The 17,574-nt window shown below is 47.9% G+C and overlaps 1 protein-coding gene across 17 annotated transcripts in view; it reads right to left on the bottom strand.

Annotated features, from left to right (window-relative positions):
• The window catches only part of TESMIN (testis expressed metallothionein like protein), a 542,857-nt gene that overhangs the window by 209,130 nt on the left and 316,153 nt on the right, over nt 1-17,574 (bottom strand). For 15 of the 17 annotated variants that reach the window (XM_063945034.1, XM_063945030.1, XM_063945033.1 and 12 more), the window contains one exon: nt 3,959-3,993. The exons of the other annotated variants lie outside the window; for them this stretch is intronic. In XM_063945034.1, the coding sequence (XP_063801104.1) occupies nt 3,959-3,993 (35 nt within the window). The remainder of the gene's footprint in view (nt 1-3,958; nt 3,994-17,574) is intronic. 17 annotated transcript variants of the gene reach the window in all.

The following is a 17,574-nucleotide window of genomic DNA, read 5'->3' as shown; positions in this document are numbered from 1 at the left end:
TCCCCACATGCAGAGTCGGCCCTAGGCACAGGTAAACTAGGACAATGCCTAGTGGCATGCATGCCAAGCCTAGGGCCTCCTCAGCTTGGTAGGAGCAGCGGCAGTTTTGTAGGGCTGACTGATCTGCTGCTGTGCCTCCTCTCCTGTCCCAGGCCAGCTCGACTTGCCTGCTGTACGGTAAGTTTTTTTTAAAGGGAGCATGGTCACGAGGGTCCACGATTAGGCCATGCCCCCAACTTTGCCGGGTCCTAGTGACTGGGGAACAGGGTGTGTGTGTATGGGTGTGTGTGTATGGGTGTTTGTGTGTGTGTATGGTGACTGGGGGAGAACAGGCCATGTGTGTGTGGTGGCTGGGGAACAGGCTGTGTGTTTGTGGTTACTGGGAGGAACAGAGTGTATGTGTGGGGCCGGACAGAGTACACGCGGCAACAGGATACAAAGGGGGTCATTCTGAGTTGATTGCTAGCTGCTTTCGTTCGCAGCGCAGCGATCAGGTAAAAAAACGGCAATTCTGCGCATGCGTATGGGGCGCACGCGTGTCGTATTTTCACAGAAGCCGATTGACATGAAGTGGGTGTTTCTGGGTGGTAACTGACCGTTTTCGGGGAGTGTGAGTAAAAACGCAGGCGTGCCAGATAAAAACGCAGGAGTGGCTGGGGAAACGGGGGAGTGGCTGGCCGAACGCAGGGCGTGTTTGTGACGTCAAAACAGGAACTAAATAGTCTGAAGCGATCGCAAGGTAGGAGAAAGTCTGCAGCTACTCTGAAACTGCACCATTTTTTTTTGTAGTAGCACAGCGATCCTTTCGTTCGCACTTCTGCTAAGCCAAGATACACTCCCAGAGGGCGGCGGCTTAGCGTTTGCACTGCTGCTAAAAGCAGCTAGCGAGCGATCAACTCGGAATGAGGGCCAAAGTACAGTGCAGTGGTGGGAAAGGTTTACCGCTACACCTCAATGAAAGACCAGGTAATACCTTCCCAAACAAATAAAAAATCCTATTACTTCTTTGGTACTATAGGAGGTATCAACTACTAACAGTGACATTGTTATTAGCTCACCAGCATAAAAACGGAATGCATATTATGATCCGATCACCACAGCAGGATTCAAAGGGCAAGATGCAGCAAGCAGAAAACTAGTCAAAACTCCAAAAATGCTGCTTTTGAAGGTTTTGGCCGCTTACCGCATTTGCACCATGGTTGCAGCGGGTAGATGGCGTTGTCCAATATAAGTCTATGGGCATCATGCGCAGATAGGATGCTGGATCCTAAACCCAGAAGTCCTATCATCGCAAAGAACAGCTCTTACCACAAGTAAACGCCGATATGCATGCGGAGAGTGGCGGAATGTAACATAAGCAAAATGCGATGGTTGCTGCAACCCGCCCACAGTGTGCACGACTATTTTAAAGAACAGGCCAGGCTGGACCTACTATAAAGAATCACAGGTCTCTAGACATTTTTTTGCGGCCAGTCGTTAATTGAGTGAAAAAGGGAGACTTTGTATAAGTCTGCCCATATTTCTGTAGTGCAATTATTTACAAGTCCACTTCAGTGTGCTGACCCTATTTAAAATATGGAGGGTGGGGGCACCAATCCTCTTGCTAGCACAGAGCACCAAAATATCTACGTTACGGCTCTGTGGATGAGGATTGTTATGGTTGAAGGGTGATGGGTGTTGCTGGCTGCTGCTGTGATCTGTACTCCTGGGTGATGGGTGCTGTGCTGGGAGAGGGGTGCCAGGGGTTACAATATCACTGATCATATCAAAACAAAATACTGAAATAACTTCATGAGGTTTCGTAAAATTGCCAAGAACTGATCAAAGTTATTTTTACAAGTTCTAAAAGAATTGAGACGATTCCTAACTACAACAGAACACTCTTTAGTGACCTCTTGTGGTATACTGTGATTATGGGCCCTCATTCCGAGTTGTTCGCTCGGTAAATTTTTTCGCATCGCAGCGATTTTCCGCTTAGTGCGCATGCGCAATGTCCGCAGTGCGACTGCGCCAAGTAAATTTGCTATGCAGTTAGGAATTTTACTCACGTTTTTTTCTTCGTTCTGGTGATCGTAATGTGATTGACAGGAAGTGGGTGTTTCTGGGCGGAAACTGGCCATTTTATGGGTGTGTGCGAAAAAACGCTACAGTTTTTCTGGGAAAAACGCGGGAGTGGCTGGAGGAACGGGGGAGTGTCTGGGCGAACGCTGGGTGTGTTTGTGACGTCAAACCAGGAACGACAAGCACTGAACTGATCGCAGATGCCGAGTAAGTTTGAAGCTACTCAGAAACTGCTAAGAGGTGTGTAATCGCAATTTTGAGAGTCTTTCGTTCGCAATTTTAAGATGCTAAGATTCACTCCCAGTAGGCGGCGGCTTAGCGTGTGTAAAGCTGCTAAAAGCAGCTTGCGAGCGAACAACTCGGAATGAGGGCCCTGGTCTCATGACTGTGGGGGTAATTCAGAGTTGATCACAGAAGTGCTAAATTTAGCACATCTACGATCAGTTAATCTGACATGCGGAGGGGCGCCCAGCACAAGGCTAGTCCGCCCCACATGTCAGGCCAAGCCTTTCCCGCACAGGTACAAAATCATCGCACGGCGACGAAGCTTTTATACCTGGTGAGTAGTACCCTGCCAGCTCAGCTCCTGCGTTCTGACAGGGAGCTACTGCCGCGTCCCGGGTCACAGCGGCTGCATGTGATGTCACGCAGCCGCCACGGCCCGCCCACCCAATGGTTCAGACACGTCTCCGTAGTCCGGACCACGCCCCGTTAATGGCGTTCTAACGCCATTGGCACACCCCCTCCCACCCTGCAACCGCCTCTGCATGTCAATCAGGCAGAGGCGATCGCAGCCCAGAGATGCTCATAGCATCTCACTGGGCTCCAGGGGTGCACACACGCCCCTATATTAGAGTGTTGAAATTACAAACATAACTAAACAGATTACAGAATAACAATGTACCACTGAGAAAGACATTGATAATGTAATTTTTTAGATTTTTTTTTCTAAAATTTTTTAAAAATTGGCTTTTTGAGAAAATTAAAATGTTGTTTTTTTAAGATTTAAAAATTTACATTTTTATAGGCACATACTGCTGTTATATATCATATGAAAACCCATAAGAAGAGGTTTAAACTGAGATCTTGCCCAACTCTCTAGTTCAATTAGGTGAGCTGCAAGTGCAATTAAAAAAACGTTAATAGCACATTTTTTGAAAAACATTGCAGGATTAAAGGAATATAACTTCAAAACCGTTGAACATATCAGCCTAAAATTTTAGGGTTTTCTTTACACCCATTGCAGCATTTTTATACCACAATCTGAAATGGTCAGTCTGAAAACTGTGTTGAGATCGTGTAGAATAACCCGGGCATTATGTTTACCTGGCACTATACTGGGGGCATTGTGTACCTGGCACTACTGTGGGCATTATGTGTACCTGGCACTATACTGGGGGCATTATGTGTATTTGGCACTATACTGGGGGCATTATGTGTACCTGGCACTATACTAGGGCATTATGTGTAGTTGGCACTACTGTGGGCATTTTGTGAAAGGGGCATTACTGTGGGCATTGTGTGTAAGGAGCACTAATGTGGGCATAATGTGTAAGGGTGCTAATTGTGTGTGAGTAGAGGGGGTGTGTGATAATATATATATATTTATAGTTTGATAACATAATATAAAGTTGCAAGGCCACACCCACTCTCCCAGAAGCGCAGGCACCTTCGGCGCACATTGAAAGGGGGGGGGGGCTTCAAAAATTCTTGCTCAGGGTGCCGGTGGGCCTGGAGCTGGCCCTGATTAATTATTCATTTTACTATAGGTTTAGTACTTGATAGGCACCTTCTTTGTATATAGTCAGTAAACCAAAAATCATATCAATAAGAAAGAAAACTACAGACAAATCAAGCCTAGCATATGATAGTAAATAAGCTGAGAAGGTAAGCTTACATATTCTGCAGATCTGTATGAGGCCTGACAACTTTCTGTTGACAAAAAAAAAAAGTAAAAAGATAGGTTCTCATTTCTCCCTTTACAATATACAAAGTTTACACTCTTTCCTATACAGGCAACTGTATAAAGTACATGTCGCCTACACATAGTAAGGTGGAGGCTGATACTTTGTGAGCTGAGTCAACATTCCTGAGTAACACATTCTGTAGCCTGACCATTAACTAAGAATCGCTGACATCACTAAGGCATCAGAAAATGTATTTTTGGAGGATAGGTCCAGAACTGCGCAGAATACTCAAGGTGAGGTCTTACCAATGACCTATGGGTGGCAATATAATATTCCTCCAAACCTCTCCTATGCATCCAAATATTCTACTGGCTTTTACTGTAGTTCAGTGATCTTGAGAAAGCAGTGGCGGAACTTGTTAGTGGTGGTCACAGGTGGCAGAGAGAGCCAGAGAGTGACATGGAGAGGTAGTCGTTCATGGGGAGATGTAGAGGCTGATGGTGAGAGGCAGAAGGAGGCATAGGGTGATAGGTTTAAACAGTGGTGGACATAGAGATGCAGTGGGTGAAAGGTAGAAGCAGTGGGTGGCAGTGAGAGGCAGAGGTTGATGGAGAGGCAGAGGGTGACAGGGAAAGGCAGTTGCTAGAATCAGCTAATTATTTATAACATCACACTTACGAAGCTGCAGCTGAATAATAAAAAAAGGAATGTAATTTTACTTGATCTCCTGTCTTTAAACAGTATCACATATTCCCGTTTAGTATTAGTAAGAAATTAGGTCTTATGGGAAAGTTGAATTAAGCAGAAGTTTCTGTTGATTCCTCGCCCAAGGTGCCACTGCACACACAGGGTGTAATTCAGGTTTGTACAAAAACCCTATGGTCTGGGATCTACACAGGCTCAAGACCAATTCTGTACATGTGCAGAATGGGTCTTGTGATATCGTTTACAGACCCGTCAGCCGCAGCATGACTGAAATGCTGTGGCATTTGGGGAGTGGAGTGGAGGAGGCACCCGACACCGTTCTTCATTACGGGGGCATCTCGCCCCTCTTTAGAAGGTGTGATGGGTCCAGGATCTGCGTCATCAGATGCCTCTTGCTGCATCTGCATTTTAATGACACGGAATTGCACAGCCGATTCCTTGCAAACAATAGACCCACAGTGGGTAATCCAACAAAACCTCACAGCTAGTTTTATCTCCCAATCAAAATGTGTATACTAGAAAAAATGGGATTACATAAGTAATTCCACAGGGTGGGATGCCAACTGTCAGTATCCCAACAGTGGCATCTCACCGGCAGCGGGGGTGAGCGGTGTGCCCCACCACGCTGGACACCCATGAGTGGAAATGGCCCCTGTGCACCGGTATTCCGGCTGGTGGCACTGCTGGCTGTCAGGAATGCGGCATCGCCATCCTGACTGCCGGGATCCCGACAGCCGGCAAATTGAACAGATCCCGACAAAATGCTAGTGATCATGACATTTACAAAAAGTTATTATAAATCAGGAGTTATGGTAGGCTTACCTTTGATAACTCTGTTTCTCCGAAGTCCAAAGTATCCACAGGATCTACCTTGGGTTGTAAGTGGCTTCAGAGGAACGGGCACCAAACGGTTAAAGCTTTTGAGCTCCCAGGATGCAATGTTCCAGCCTCCATATAAACCTGCCTCCTAGCTCAGGGAATTCAGTTGGTTCCAAAGCTCAAGGCATGAGCAGACTTATAGAGAGGGAAGACCTATTCAGGCGAGAAGAATATACACACACTTCCATACCAGAATGAAGGAAGAGGTTAGTAAGTGTAAACATTCTCAAATCAGGTGCGTCAGGGTGGGTTCCCTGTGGATACTGTGGACTTTGGTGAAACAGAGTTATCGACGGTAAGTCTACCATAACTCCTGATTTCTCCTTCAGGGTCCACAGTAGTGGATGTCCCAAAGCAGCAACTAAGGAAGGGGACGCTCCTGATTGGGCAGGATAATCATTCGCCCAAATGCAGAATCCTGAGAGGCAAAGGTATCAAAGGCATAATGTCTAAAGAATGTATTAATTGATGACCATGTGGCTGTCTTACAGAGTTCTTTAGCTGAGACACCATGGTGGGCTGCCCATGAAGGACCTACCGAATGGGTAGAGTGGGCAGAGACATTATCCGGGATAGAGAGATCAGCTTGAGAGTATGCTTCTGAGATAGTTATCCGAAGCCAACTAGCCAGTGTTTGCTTATTGGCAGGACATCCACTCTTGTGAAATCCATATAGAACAAAGGGTGTCTGTCCTTCCGATGGTACTGGTACAATCCACATAGATCCTTAAAGCACAAACTACATCCAATGATGTATCTCCCACAGAAAGGTCCGGTACCTGAAAAGCCGGAACTACTATTTCTTCATTAAGGTGGAACTTAGAAACCACCTTAGAATGAGGGCGATACGACAGTGCCCCTAAATCTGATACTCTTCTAGCTGAAGCAATTGCAAGAAGAAAAAGAACTTTAGCTGTCAACCATTTGAGATCCACACGATGCAGTGGTTCGAATGGAGCAACTTGAAGCACTCTGAGTACTAGACCTAGGTCCTGGGGAGCAGTAGGGAGTACAAAAGGAGGTTGAATGTGAAGCATTCCTTAGAAAAAAGTACAAACATCCTGTAGGTTTGCAATTTTCTTTTGGAACCACAGTTAATGCTGATACTTGTACCTTCAAGGAAGCTAAGTGGAGACCTTTGTCCATTCCTGCTTGAAGGAATGCTAGAATTCTTGAAACTCTGAAAGACCTTAAGGTCATATTTTCTGGCAGCGCACCATTGAAAATACGCATGCCATATCCGGTAATAGATGCGAGCCGAGAATGGTTTACTTGCTTTAAGCATCGTTTCAGTTACCTCTTGTGAAAAACCTTTCACCTTTAAGATGGCTGTTTCAAGAGCCACACCATCAAACAAAGTCAATCCAGGTGTAGATCTGTAACATAGTAACATAGTATCTAAGGTTGAAAAAGACAATTTGTCCATCGAGTTCAACCTATTTGTGGTCTCCTATGCAGGATTATTTTGGTCTAAATTTTGTCTGATGCTGATGTCAGCCATTGTGTTTTACTCCTCTTTTTATAGTAACTATAGTGCGTGACTACGCACTATAACCCTGGATATCCTTATCCATTAGGAATTTATCTAACCCATTCTTAAAGGTGTTGACTGAGTCCGCCATTACAACTCCCTCAGGCAGGGAATTCCAAACACGTATTGTCCTTACTGTGAAAAAACCTTTACGCCGCATTGTGCGGAATCTCCTCTCCTCTAACCTAAGCGAGTGTCCATTGGATGTTGAGGCAGACGGAACAGAGTATTCACGGACAGCCTCTGCAGATCTGTGTACCAATTTCGTCTGGGCCATGCCAGAGCTATTAATATCATGGCGTCCCTTTCCTGTTTGAATTTTCAAATCACCCTGGGAGATTGGTGGAAAAACATATGCCAGATGAAATTCCCATTTCACTGACAGGGCATCCACGAAAATCACTTCGGGATTCTTTGTTCTTTACCCGTATGCGGGTACTTTGTTGTTCTGATGAGAGGCCATGAGGTCCACTTCTGGCAGACCCCACTTGTTTACCAGAATCTGAAAGACTTCTGGGTGCAAGGCCCATTCGCTTTCAGAACCACCCAGTCTGAAACCCAAAAGGGTGACCCTATGTCCAGATGGGACTTCTGTAGCCACCAGGCTAATGACCAACGTACTCCCTGTGGAAGAACTATTGTCTGAGTTTTTATCGTCTGATGCTATCCGTTCCATTTGGAGAGAATCAGATGTTGGAGGGGTCTTGAATGGAATTGATCACATTCTACCATGTCGAAAGTCGAGACCATTGATCCCAGAACTTGCATTGCTGCATGGATGGATACTCTCCGACTGTGTAGCAATCCCTAAATTTCCGACTGTATTGTGGATATTTTGTCCAGGGGTAGAAACATTTTCTGAAGACTGGTATCAAATGCAGTCCCTTGGTGTGTCATGCATTGGGACGGGACTAGGGAAGACTTTACCCAATTTATGAGCCAGCCGTGAGCCTGTAGGCAGGCTATTGTCACTTATGGATGGCAGTGAAGAATTTCCTGGTATTGTGCCAGGCAGGCTATTGTCACTTGTAGATTGCAGTGAAGAATTTCCTGGTATTGTGCCAGGATTAGCAAATTGTCTAGATACAGGAAAATCCCTATTCCCTGATGACGCAGGTGAGCTGCCATCACTACCATAATTTTTGTAAATACCCTTGGAGCTGTAGCCAGTCCATAGGGCACAGCCTGAAACTAAAAATGTTGCTGGAGGATAGCAAACATGAGACAGCACTGCCAGGATAATGGTTTGCAAGTTTCCATATGGAATTGAGGGACCCAAATATATTTGTTCAGAGCTCTGAGATTGAGTATGGGTCGGTGAGACCCATTTTATTTCTGAACTAGAAACAGGTTGGAATAGAAACCTCTTCCTCGCTGTGCTGAGGGAACCGGTACTATCACTTCTGATTGTAGTAACTTTTGAATTGCATCTTGCAGGGCCCTGGGCTTCGTTTCCACAGGAGACGGGCTGGCACAAAAAACATTTTTGAGGGGGCGTTTCTTGAAGGAGAAAACGTAACTGTGAAAGACCGCTTCTTGTACCCAAGTATCTGAGGTGGACTGCTGCCAGACCTGTGCAAATTGAAGAAGTCATCCTCCCACCTTGAGGTCCCCCAGGTGGAGGCCCGTGCCATCAAGGCCAACAGCTTATCTTCTGGTTTAGAAGCTGGGTGCCTTGTTGATCAAGTTTGTTTGGTCTTAGTCCTACCAGATTTATCTGATTGAGACTGTTTGCTATAAACCTTTCCCTTTGCTTTACCTTGGGCCCGAAAGGACCGGAAAGCAGGAAATCTGGGTTTAGCGTTTGATGTCAAAGGAAACTTAACTTTTTTGGAGTCTGCTTCATACACAAGAATGCTGTCTAATTCTGTACCAACAGTATATTTCCAACAAAAGTCAGGGATTGTAGTACGTTCTTGGATACCAAGTCAGCCTTTCATGAACATAACCAAACAGCTCTGCGAGCTGCTACTGAGGAACGCTAATATACCCATATCCAGGGCTGCTTCTTCCATAAAAGCAGCTGCCTGTTTTATATTTGCAATATGGGATAACTGTTCTTTCGTTGCTACTGCAAGATCTTCTTCCAAAGTTTCCGCCCAGCCTGTCACTGTAATAACTGCCCCTGTCAAGAAAAAAGTGTTTTAAGAAAACCATCCATCTTTCTGTCTGTTACATCATTTAATGATGTTGAAAGCAGAGGTAATGTAGATTTGTGCACTAGTTGAACTACATGCTCATCTACTTTGGGAGGAACTTCCCTTTTTAAACAGTCCACAGAGGGAAGAGCATTTCATAGGAATCTTTAATTTCTTACTGGGTGTTACCAATGCCTCTTGCATGATTTCCGTCAGCTGATCTGATTTAGGAAATTCTGCTTTAACAATTTTTGGACGTTTAAAAACAGGAGCCTTAGATTTTAACTCAGGCTCTTCTGACTCCTCTATTGAAAGAATAGATTTTACTGCATAAATTAACTCAGGTATATCTACTGAGGTAATGTTCTCCTCATCTCTTGATGCAGATACAGAATGCGAGGATCCAGCTTCATATCTGAAGTGCCCTCAGACTCTGAAAACTGTATAGACTGAGAGGATGGTACTCCATGTCTATCCGTTTTCAGGTCCCTGAGCCTCTCTGCTTGCTTTTGCTGAAAGGCAACCGAGTTCTGAACTAAACCTTGGACTGTATGTGACATAATCCAGGAGGGAATATTGCATGCAGGGTCGGACTGGCCCACAGGGGAAACTACCGGTGGGCCCTCCTCCTCCTCCTCTAAGGATCAGGTTCCAGACTCTATCCTAGTGCACTTGAATTATGCATTATATATAAGTTACATTATACTTCACAAGAATTTGTTTTTTTATACATTTACCAAGGGGCACAGAACATGTACTCTGTAATGGTTAGCCAAACCTCTGTGGTAACTGGCCACGCTCCCACTGTAGCCTGGCCACACCCCTAAGCATGGGCCCCTACAACAGCATTCACCCGGTGGGCCCTTCATATCCCAGTCCGACACTGATTGCATGGAAGGTTTTTGAGGGTGTCCCATACCTAGCAATATAGCTGGCGCCATGTGGTCTGCTATATTGGATAACATCTGTACAAAAGATACCCAAGGAGGTTCTTGTGCTTGAACAGGTACCTGGCTTAAAGCCGGTTGATTAAGAAGGCTTTTAAGGGAACCATAACAGTTTGCACATAACCCATCTTGTACTATGTCCTGAGAGGTTAACCCAGCTTTGCAGGACAAACATGATGTTAACTCTTCACCCTTGCCTTTCTGGGACATAGCAACAAAATAATCACACACTCTGTGTATAACTACGCATCGATGTGACAGTCCTCACTTTTTATTTTTAAAGTGAAGTACAATCAGACCCTACCCTGCTGTGCACCGGCATTGAGGGTATGAATCAATAGAGAGAGAAAGCAAAACTGACAGAAACAAAGTTTAAAGCCAGAAGCTGTACTAGCAATCAGTCACATAACAATGCATTAGTATACATTTGCACAATGAGCACATTTTTCAAATTACACAATACATTTAAGTACGTAGGAAAAATAAGATTTTACTCACCGGTAAATCTATTTCTCGTAGTCCGTAGTGGATGCTGGGAACTCCGTAAGGACCATGGGGAATAGCGGCTCCGCAGGAGACTGGGCACAACTGAAGAAAGCTTTAGGACTACCTGGTGTGCACTGGCTCCTCCCTCTATGACCCTCCTCCAGACCTCAGTTAGGATACTGTGCCCGGAAGAGCTGACACAATAAGGAAAGGATTTGGAATCCCGGGTAAGACTCATACCAGCCACACCAATCACACCGTATAATTCGTGATACTATACCCAGTTAACAGTATGAAATATAACTGAGCCTCTCAACAGATGGCTCAACAATAACCCTTTAGTTAACCAATAACTATATACAAGTATTGCAGACAATACGCACTTGGGACGGGCGCCCAGCATCCACTACGGACTACGAGAAATAGATTTACCGGTGAGTAAAATCTTATTTTCTCTAACGTCCTAAGTGGATGCTGGGAACTCCGTAAGGACCATGGGGATTACACCAAAGCTCCCAAACGGGCGGGAGAGTGCGGATGACTCTGCAGCACCGAATGAGCGAACTCTAGGTCCTCCTCAGCCAGGGTATCAAACTTGTAGAATTTAGCAAATGTGTTTGACCCCGACCAAGTAGCTGCTCGGCAAAGTTGTAAAGCCGAGACCCCTTGGGCAGCCGCCCAAGAAGAGCCCACCTTCCTCGTGGAATGGGCTTTTACAGATTTAGGATGCGGCAGTCCAGCCGCAGAATGTGCAAGTTGAATCGTGCTACAGATCCAGCGAGCAATAGTCTGCTTTGAAGCAGGCGCACCCAACTTGTTGGGTGCATGCAGGATAAATAGCGAGTCAGTCTTTCTGACTCCAGCTGTCCTGGAAACATAGATTTTTAGGGCCCGGACTACGTCCAGCAACTTGGAATCCTCCAAGTCACGAGTAGCCGCAGGCACCACAATAGGCTGGTTCAAATGAAAAGCTGAAACCACCTTTGGGAGAAATTGGGGACGAGTCCTCAATTCCGCCCTATCCATATGGAAAATCAGATAAGGGCTTTTACATGATAAAGCCGCCAATTCTGACACACGCCTGGCCGAAGCCAAGGCCAACAGCATGACCACTTTCCACGTGAGATATTTTAAATCCACGGTTTTAAATGGTTCAAACCAATGTGACTTTAGGAAATTCAACACCACGTTGAGATCCCAAGGTGCCACTGGGGGCACAAAAGGGGGCTGAATATGCAGCACTCCCTTAACAAATGTCTGAACTTCAGATAGTGAAGCCAGTTCTTTCTGGAAGAAAATCGATAGAGCCGAAATCTGGACCTTAATGGAACCCAATTTTAGGCCCATAGTCACCCCTGACTGTAGGAAGTGCAGAAAACGGCCCAGCTGAAATTCCTCCGTTGGGGCCTTCCTGGCCTCACACCACTCAACATATTTTCGCCATATGCGGTGATAATGGTTTGCGGTCACTTCTTTCCTAGCTTTAATCAGTGTAGGGATGACTTCCTCCGGAATGCCCTTTTCCTTCAGGATCCGGCGTTCAACCGCCATGCCGTCAAACGCAGCCGCGGTAAGTCTTGGAACAGACAGGGCCCCTGCTGCAGCAGGTCCTGTCTGAGCAGCAGAGGCCATGGGTCCTCTGAGATCATTTCTTGAAGTTCTGGGTACCAAGCTCTTCTTGGCCAATCCGGAACAATGAGTATAGTTCTTACTCGTCTTCGTCTTATTATCCTCAGTACCTTGGGTATGAGAGGAAGAGGAGGGAACACATAAACCGACTGGTACACCCACGGTGTCACTAGAGCGTCCACAGCTATTGCCTGAGGGTCTCTCGACCTGGCGCAATATCTTTCTAGCTTTTTGTTGAGGCGGGACGCCATCATGTCCACCTGTGGCTGTTCCCAGCGATTTACAATCAGCTGAAAGACTTCTGGATGAAGTCCCCACTCTCCCGGGTGGAGGTCGTGCCTGCTGAGGAAGTCTGCTTCCCAGTTGTCCACTCCCGGAATGAACACTGCTGACAGTGCTAACACGTGATTTTCCGCCCATCGGAGAATCCTTGTGGCTTCTGCCATCGCCGTTCTGCTTCTCGTGCCGCCCTGTTGGTTTACATGGGCGACCGCCGTGATGTTGTCTGACTGGATCAGTACCGGCTGGTTTTGAAGCAGGGGTATTGCCTGACTTAGGGCATTGTAGATGGCCCTTAGTTCCAGAATATTTATGTGTAGGGAAATCTCCTGGCTTGACCATAGCCCTTGGAAGTTTCTTCCCTGTGTGACTGCCCCCCAGCCTCGAAGGCTGGCATCCGTGGTCACCAGGACCCAGTCCTGTATGCCGAATCTGTGGCCCTCTAGAAGATGAGCACTCTGCAGCCACCACAGCAGAGACACCCTGGTCCTTGGAGACAGGGTTATCAGCCGATGCATCTGAAGATGGGATCCGGACCACTTGTCCAACAGATCCCACTGAAAGATTCTTGCATGGAACCTGCCGAATGGAATTGCTTCGTAGGAAGCTACCATTTTTCCCAGGACTCGCGTACAGTGATGCACCGAGACCTGTTTTGGTTTCAGGAGATCACTGACTAGAGACGACAACTCCTTGGCTTTCTCCTCCGGGAGAAACACCCTTTTCTGGTCTGTGTCCAGAACCATCCCCAGAAACAGTAGACGTGTCGTAGGAACCAGCTGTGACTTTGGAATATTCAGAATCCAGCCGTGCTGTTGTAGCACCTCCCGAGATAGTGCTACCCCGACCAACAACTGCTCCCTGGACCTCGCCTTTATAAGGAGATCGTCCAAGTATGGGATAATTAAAACTCCCTTTTTTCGAAGGAGTATCATCATTTCGGCCATTACCTTGGTAAATACCCTCGGTGCCGTGGACAGACCAAACGGCAACGTCTGGAATTGGTAATGACAGTCCTGTACCACAAATCTGAGGTACTCCTGGTGAGGAAGGTAAATGGGGACATGTAGGTAAGCATCCTTGATGTCCAGTGATACCATGTAATCCCCTTCCTCCAGGCTTGAAATAACTGCCCTGAGCGATTCCATCTTGAACTTGAACCTTTTTATATAGGTGTTCAAGGATTTCAAATTTAAAATGGGTCTCACCGAACCGTCCGGTTTCGGTACCACAAACATTGTGGAATAGTAACCCCTTCCTTGTTGAAGGAGGGGTACCTTGACTATCACCTGCTGCGAATACAGCTTGTGAATTGCCTCCAGCACTGCCTCCCTGTCCGGGGAAGCTGTTGGCAAGGCAGATTTGAGGAAACGGCGAGGGGGAGACGTCTCGAATTCCAGCTTGTACCCCTGAGATACTACTTGTAGAATCCAGGGATCCACCCGTGAGCGAGCCCACTGGTCGCTGAAGTTCTTGAGACGGGCCCCCACCGTACCTGGCTCCGCCTGTGGAGCCCCAGCGTCATGCGGTGGACTTAGAGGAAGCGGGGGAGGGCTTTTGTTCCTGGGAACTGGCTGTATGCTGCAGCTTTTTTCCTCTACCTCTGCCTCTGGGCAGAAAGGACGCGCCTTTAACCCGCTTGCCTTTCTGGGGCCGAAAGGACTGTACCTGATAATACGGTGCTTTCTTTGGCTGTGAGGGAACATGGGGTAAAAATGCTGACTTCCCAGCTGTCGCTGTGGAAACGAGGTCCGAGAGACCATCCCCAAACAACTCCTCACCCTTGTAAGGCAAAACTTCCATGTGCCTCGTAGAATCTGCATCCCCTGTCCACTGCCGAGTCCATAAACCCCTCCTGGCAGAAATGGACATTGCACTTATTTTAGATGCCAGCCGGCAAATATCCCTCTGTGCATCTCTCATGTATAAGACTGCGTCTTTAATATGCTCTATGGTTAGCAATATAGTGTCCCTGTCTAAGGTATCAATATTTTCTGACAGGGAATCTGACCACGCAGCTGCAGCACTGCACATCCATGCTGAAGCAATAGCTGGTCTCAGTATAATACCTGAGTGTGTATAAACAGACTTCAGGATAGCCTCCTGCTTCCTATCAGCAGGCTCCTTTAGGGTGTCCAGAGATGGTAGTGCCACCTTCTTTGACAGGCGTGTGAGCGCTTTATCTACCCTAGGGGATGTCTCCCAACGTGACCTATCCTCTGGCGGGAAAGGGTACGCCATTAGTAACTTTTTAGAAATTACTAGTTTCTTATCGGGGGAAGCCCACGCTTCTTCACACACTTCATTTAATTCATCAGAAGGGGGAAAAACCACTGGTAGTTCTTTCTCCCCAAACATAATACCCATTTTTGTGGTACCTGGGGTAATATCAGAAATGTGCAACACATTTTTCATTGCCGTAATCATGTAACGTGTGGCTCTATTGGAATGTACACTAGTCTCATCATCGTCGACACTGGAGTCAGTATCTGTGTCGACATCTGTGTCTGCTATCTGAGGTAGCGGGCGTTTTAGAGCCCCTGATGGCTTTTGAGACGTCTGGCCAGGCACGGGCTGAGAAGCCGGCTGTCCCACATCTGTTATGTCGTCAAACCTTTTATGTAAGGAGTTGACACTGTCGCGTAATTCCTTCCACATATCCATCCACTCAGGTGTCGACCCCGCAGGGGGTGACATCACATTTATCGGCACCTGCTCCGCCTCCACATAAGCCTCCTCATCAAACATGTCGACACAGCCGTACCGACACACCGCACACACACAGGGAATGCTCTGACTGAGGACAGGACCCCACAAAGCCCTTTGGGGAGACAGAGAGAGAGTATGCCAGCACACACCAGAGCGCTATATAAAACAGGGATACACACTACACAGTGATTTTACCCCTTATAGCTGCTTATATATCACAGATTGCGCCTAAATTTAGTGCCCCCCCTCTCTTTTTTACCCTATGTAGTCTGGAACTGCAGGGGAGAGCCTGGGGAGCGATCCTTCCAGCGGAGCTGTGAGGGGAAATGGCGCCAGTGTGCTGAGGGAGATAGCCCCGCCCCTTTTCCGGCGGGCTTCTCCCGCTTTTTTTATACAGTTATGGCATGGGATTTTACACATATATAGTCTTAAAGGCTATATTATGTGTTAATTTGCCAAGTAAGGTACTTATATTGCAGCCCAGGGTGCCCCCCCCCCCCCAGCGCCCTGCACCCATCAGTGACCGGAGTATGTGGTGTGCCTGGGGAGCAATGGCGCACAGCTGCAGTGCTGTGCGCTACCTTAATGAAGACCGAAGTCTTCTGCCGCCGATTTCCAGGAACGTCTTCTTGCTTCTGGCTCTGCTAGGGGGACGGCGGCGCGGCTCCGGGACCGGACGACCGAGGCTGGGCCTGTGTTCGATCCCTCTGGAGCTAATGGTGTCCAGTAGCCTAGAAGCCCAAGCTAGCTGCAAGCAGGTAGGTTCGCTTCTCTCCCCTAGGTCCCTCGTAGCAGTGAGTCTGTTGCCAGCAGATCTCACTGAAAATAAAAAACCTAAATATTACTTTCTTTCTAAGAGCTCAGGAGAGCCCCTAGTGTGCATCCAGCTCGACCGGGCACAAAATTCTAACTGAGGTCTGGAGGAGGGTCATAGAGGGAGGAGCCAGTGCACACCAGGTAGTCCTAAAGCTTTCTTTAGTTGTGCCCAGTCTCCTGCGGAGCCGCTATTCCCCATGGTCCTTACGGAGTTCCCAGGATCCACTTAGGACGTTAGAGAAAAGACATTACTGCATTTACCTTATACCAGAGAACTATTAAGACGCACAGCGAATAATACAGCAGTAAATGTTCACAAACGCTCATTTTCATCAGGCACTTACAGTATTCAACTACACAATACTGCCAAGGTAGGTAGGAACTCAGGGGGGTAATTCAGACTTGATCGTAGATGTGCAAAATTTAGCACATCTACGATCACTTTCACAGACATGCGGGGGAACGCCCAGCACAGGGCTAGTCCGCCCCGCATGTCTGGCTCTGCTCCCCCCCCCCCCCCACACACACACACCCCCCCCGCACAGGTACAAAAGCAACGCACGGCGGTGATGCTTTTGTACCTGAAGAACAGCTCCTGCGCGCTGGCAGGGAGCTACCCGTCACTCTCCAGGTCGCAGTGGCTGCGTGTGATGTCACCAGGGATGGACTGGCCATAAGAGCCACCGGGAAGATTCCCGGGAGGCAGACTCCACTGCGGGGCCGGACGACGGCTGAGTGTTATTTTTTCAGGGTTTTTGGGGTTTTTTGCTGCCTAATCATCAAAGCCACCTAGTGGCAGAACTAACAGCACATCCCCTGCTCAGCCTCAGGATAGAGAGGAAGTGTCGTGTTTACTTTCTCACTTCCTGACTGGGGCTGAGTGCTGGCGGACAGAGGTGCGGAGCTGCAACAGAATGAAATAAGGGATACAGTCAAAAGAGGTACAGTAATAGCTGGATGAGGTAAACAGAGCCCTGTATAACAAACACTTCTTCCCTACCCAGCCCTGTGCATGCCAGTCCCGGACCTCCACCCAGCCCTGTGCATGCCAGCTCCCACTCCCCTACCCAGCCCTGTGCATGCTAGCCCCCGACCTCCAACCAGCCCTGTGCATGCCAGTCCCCACTCCCCTACCCAGCCCTGTACATGCCAGTCCCCGACCTCCACCCAGCCCTGTGCATGCCAGCCCCCACTCCCCTACCCAGCCCTGTACATGCCAGTCCCCGACCTCCACCCAGCCCTGTGCATGCCAGTCCCCACTCCCCTACCCAGCCCTGTACATGCCAGTCCCCGACCTCCACCCAGCCCTGTGCATGCCAGCCCCCACTCCCCTACCCACCCCTGTGCATGCCAGCCCCCGACCTCCACCCAGCCCTGTGCATGTCAGTCCCCACCCCCCTACCCAGTCCTGTGCATGCCAGCCCCCGACCTCCACCCAGGCCTGTGCATGCCAGCCCCCACTCCCCCACCCAGCCCTGTGCATGCCA

The sequence above is a fragment of the Pseudophryne corroboree genome, chromosome 11, assembly GCF_028390025.1.
Source record: "Pseudophryne corroboree isolate aPseCor3 chromosome 11, aPseCor3.hap2, whole genome shotgun sequence".
In the NCBI taxonomy this organism is placed as follows: Eukaryota; Metazoa; Chordata; class Amphibia; order Anura; family Myobatrachidae; genus Pseudophryne; species Pseudophryne corroboree.
This window is presented reverse-complemented; position numbering and strand designations above follow the sequence as displayed.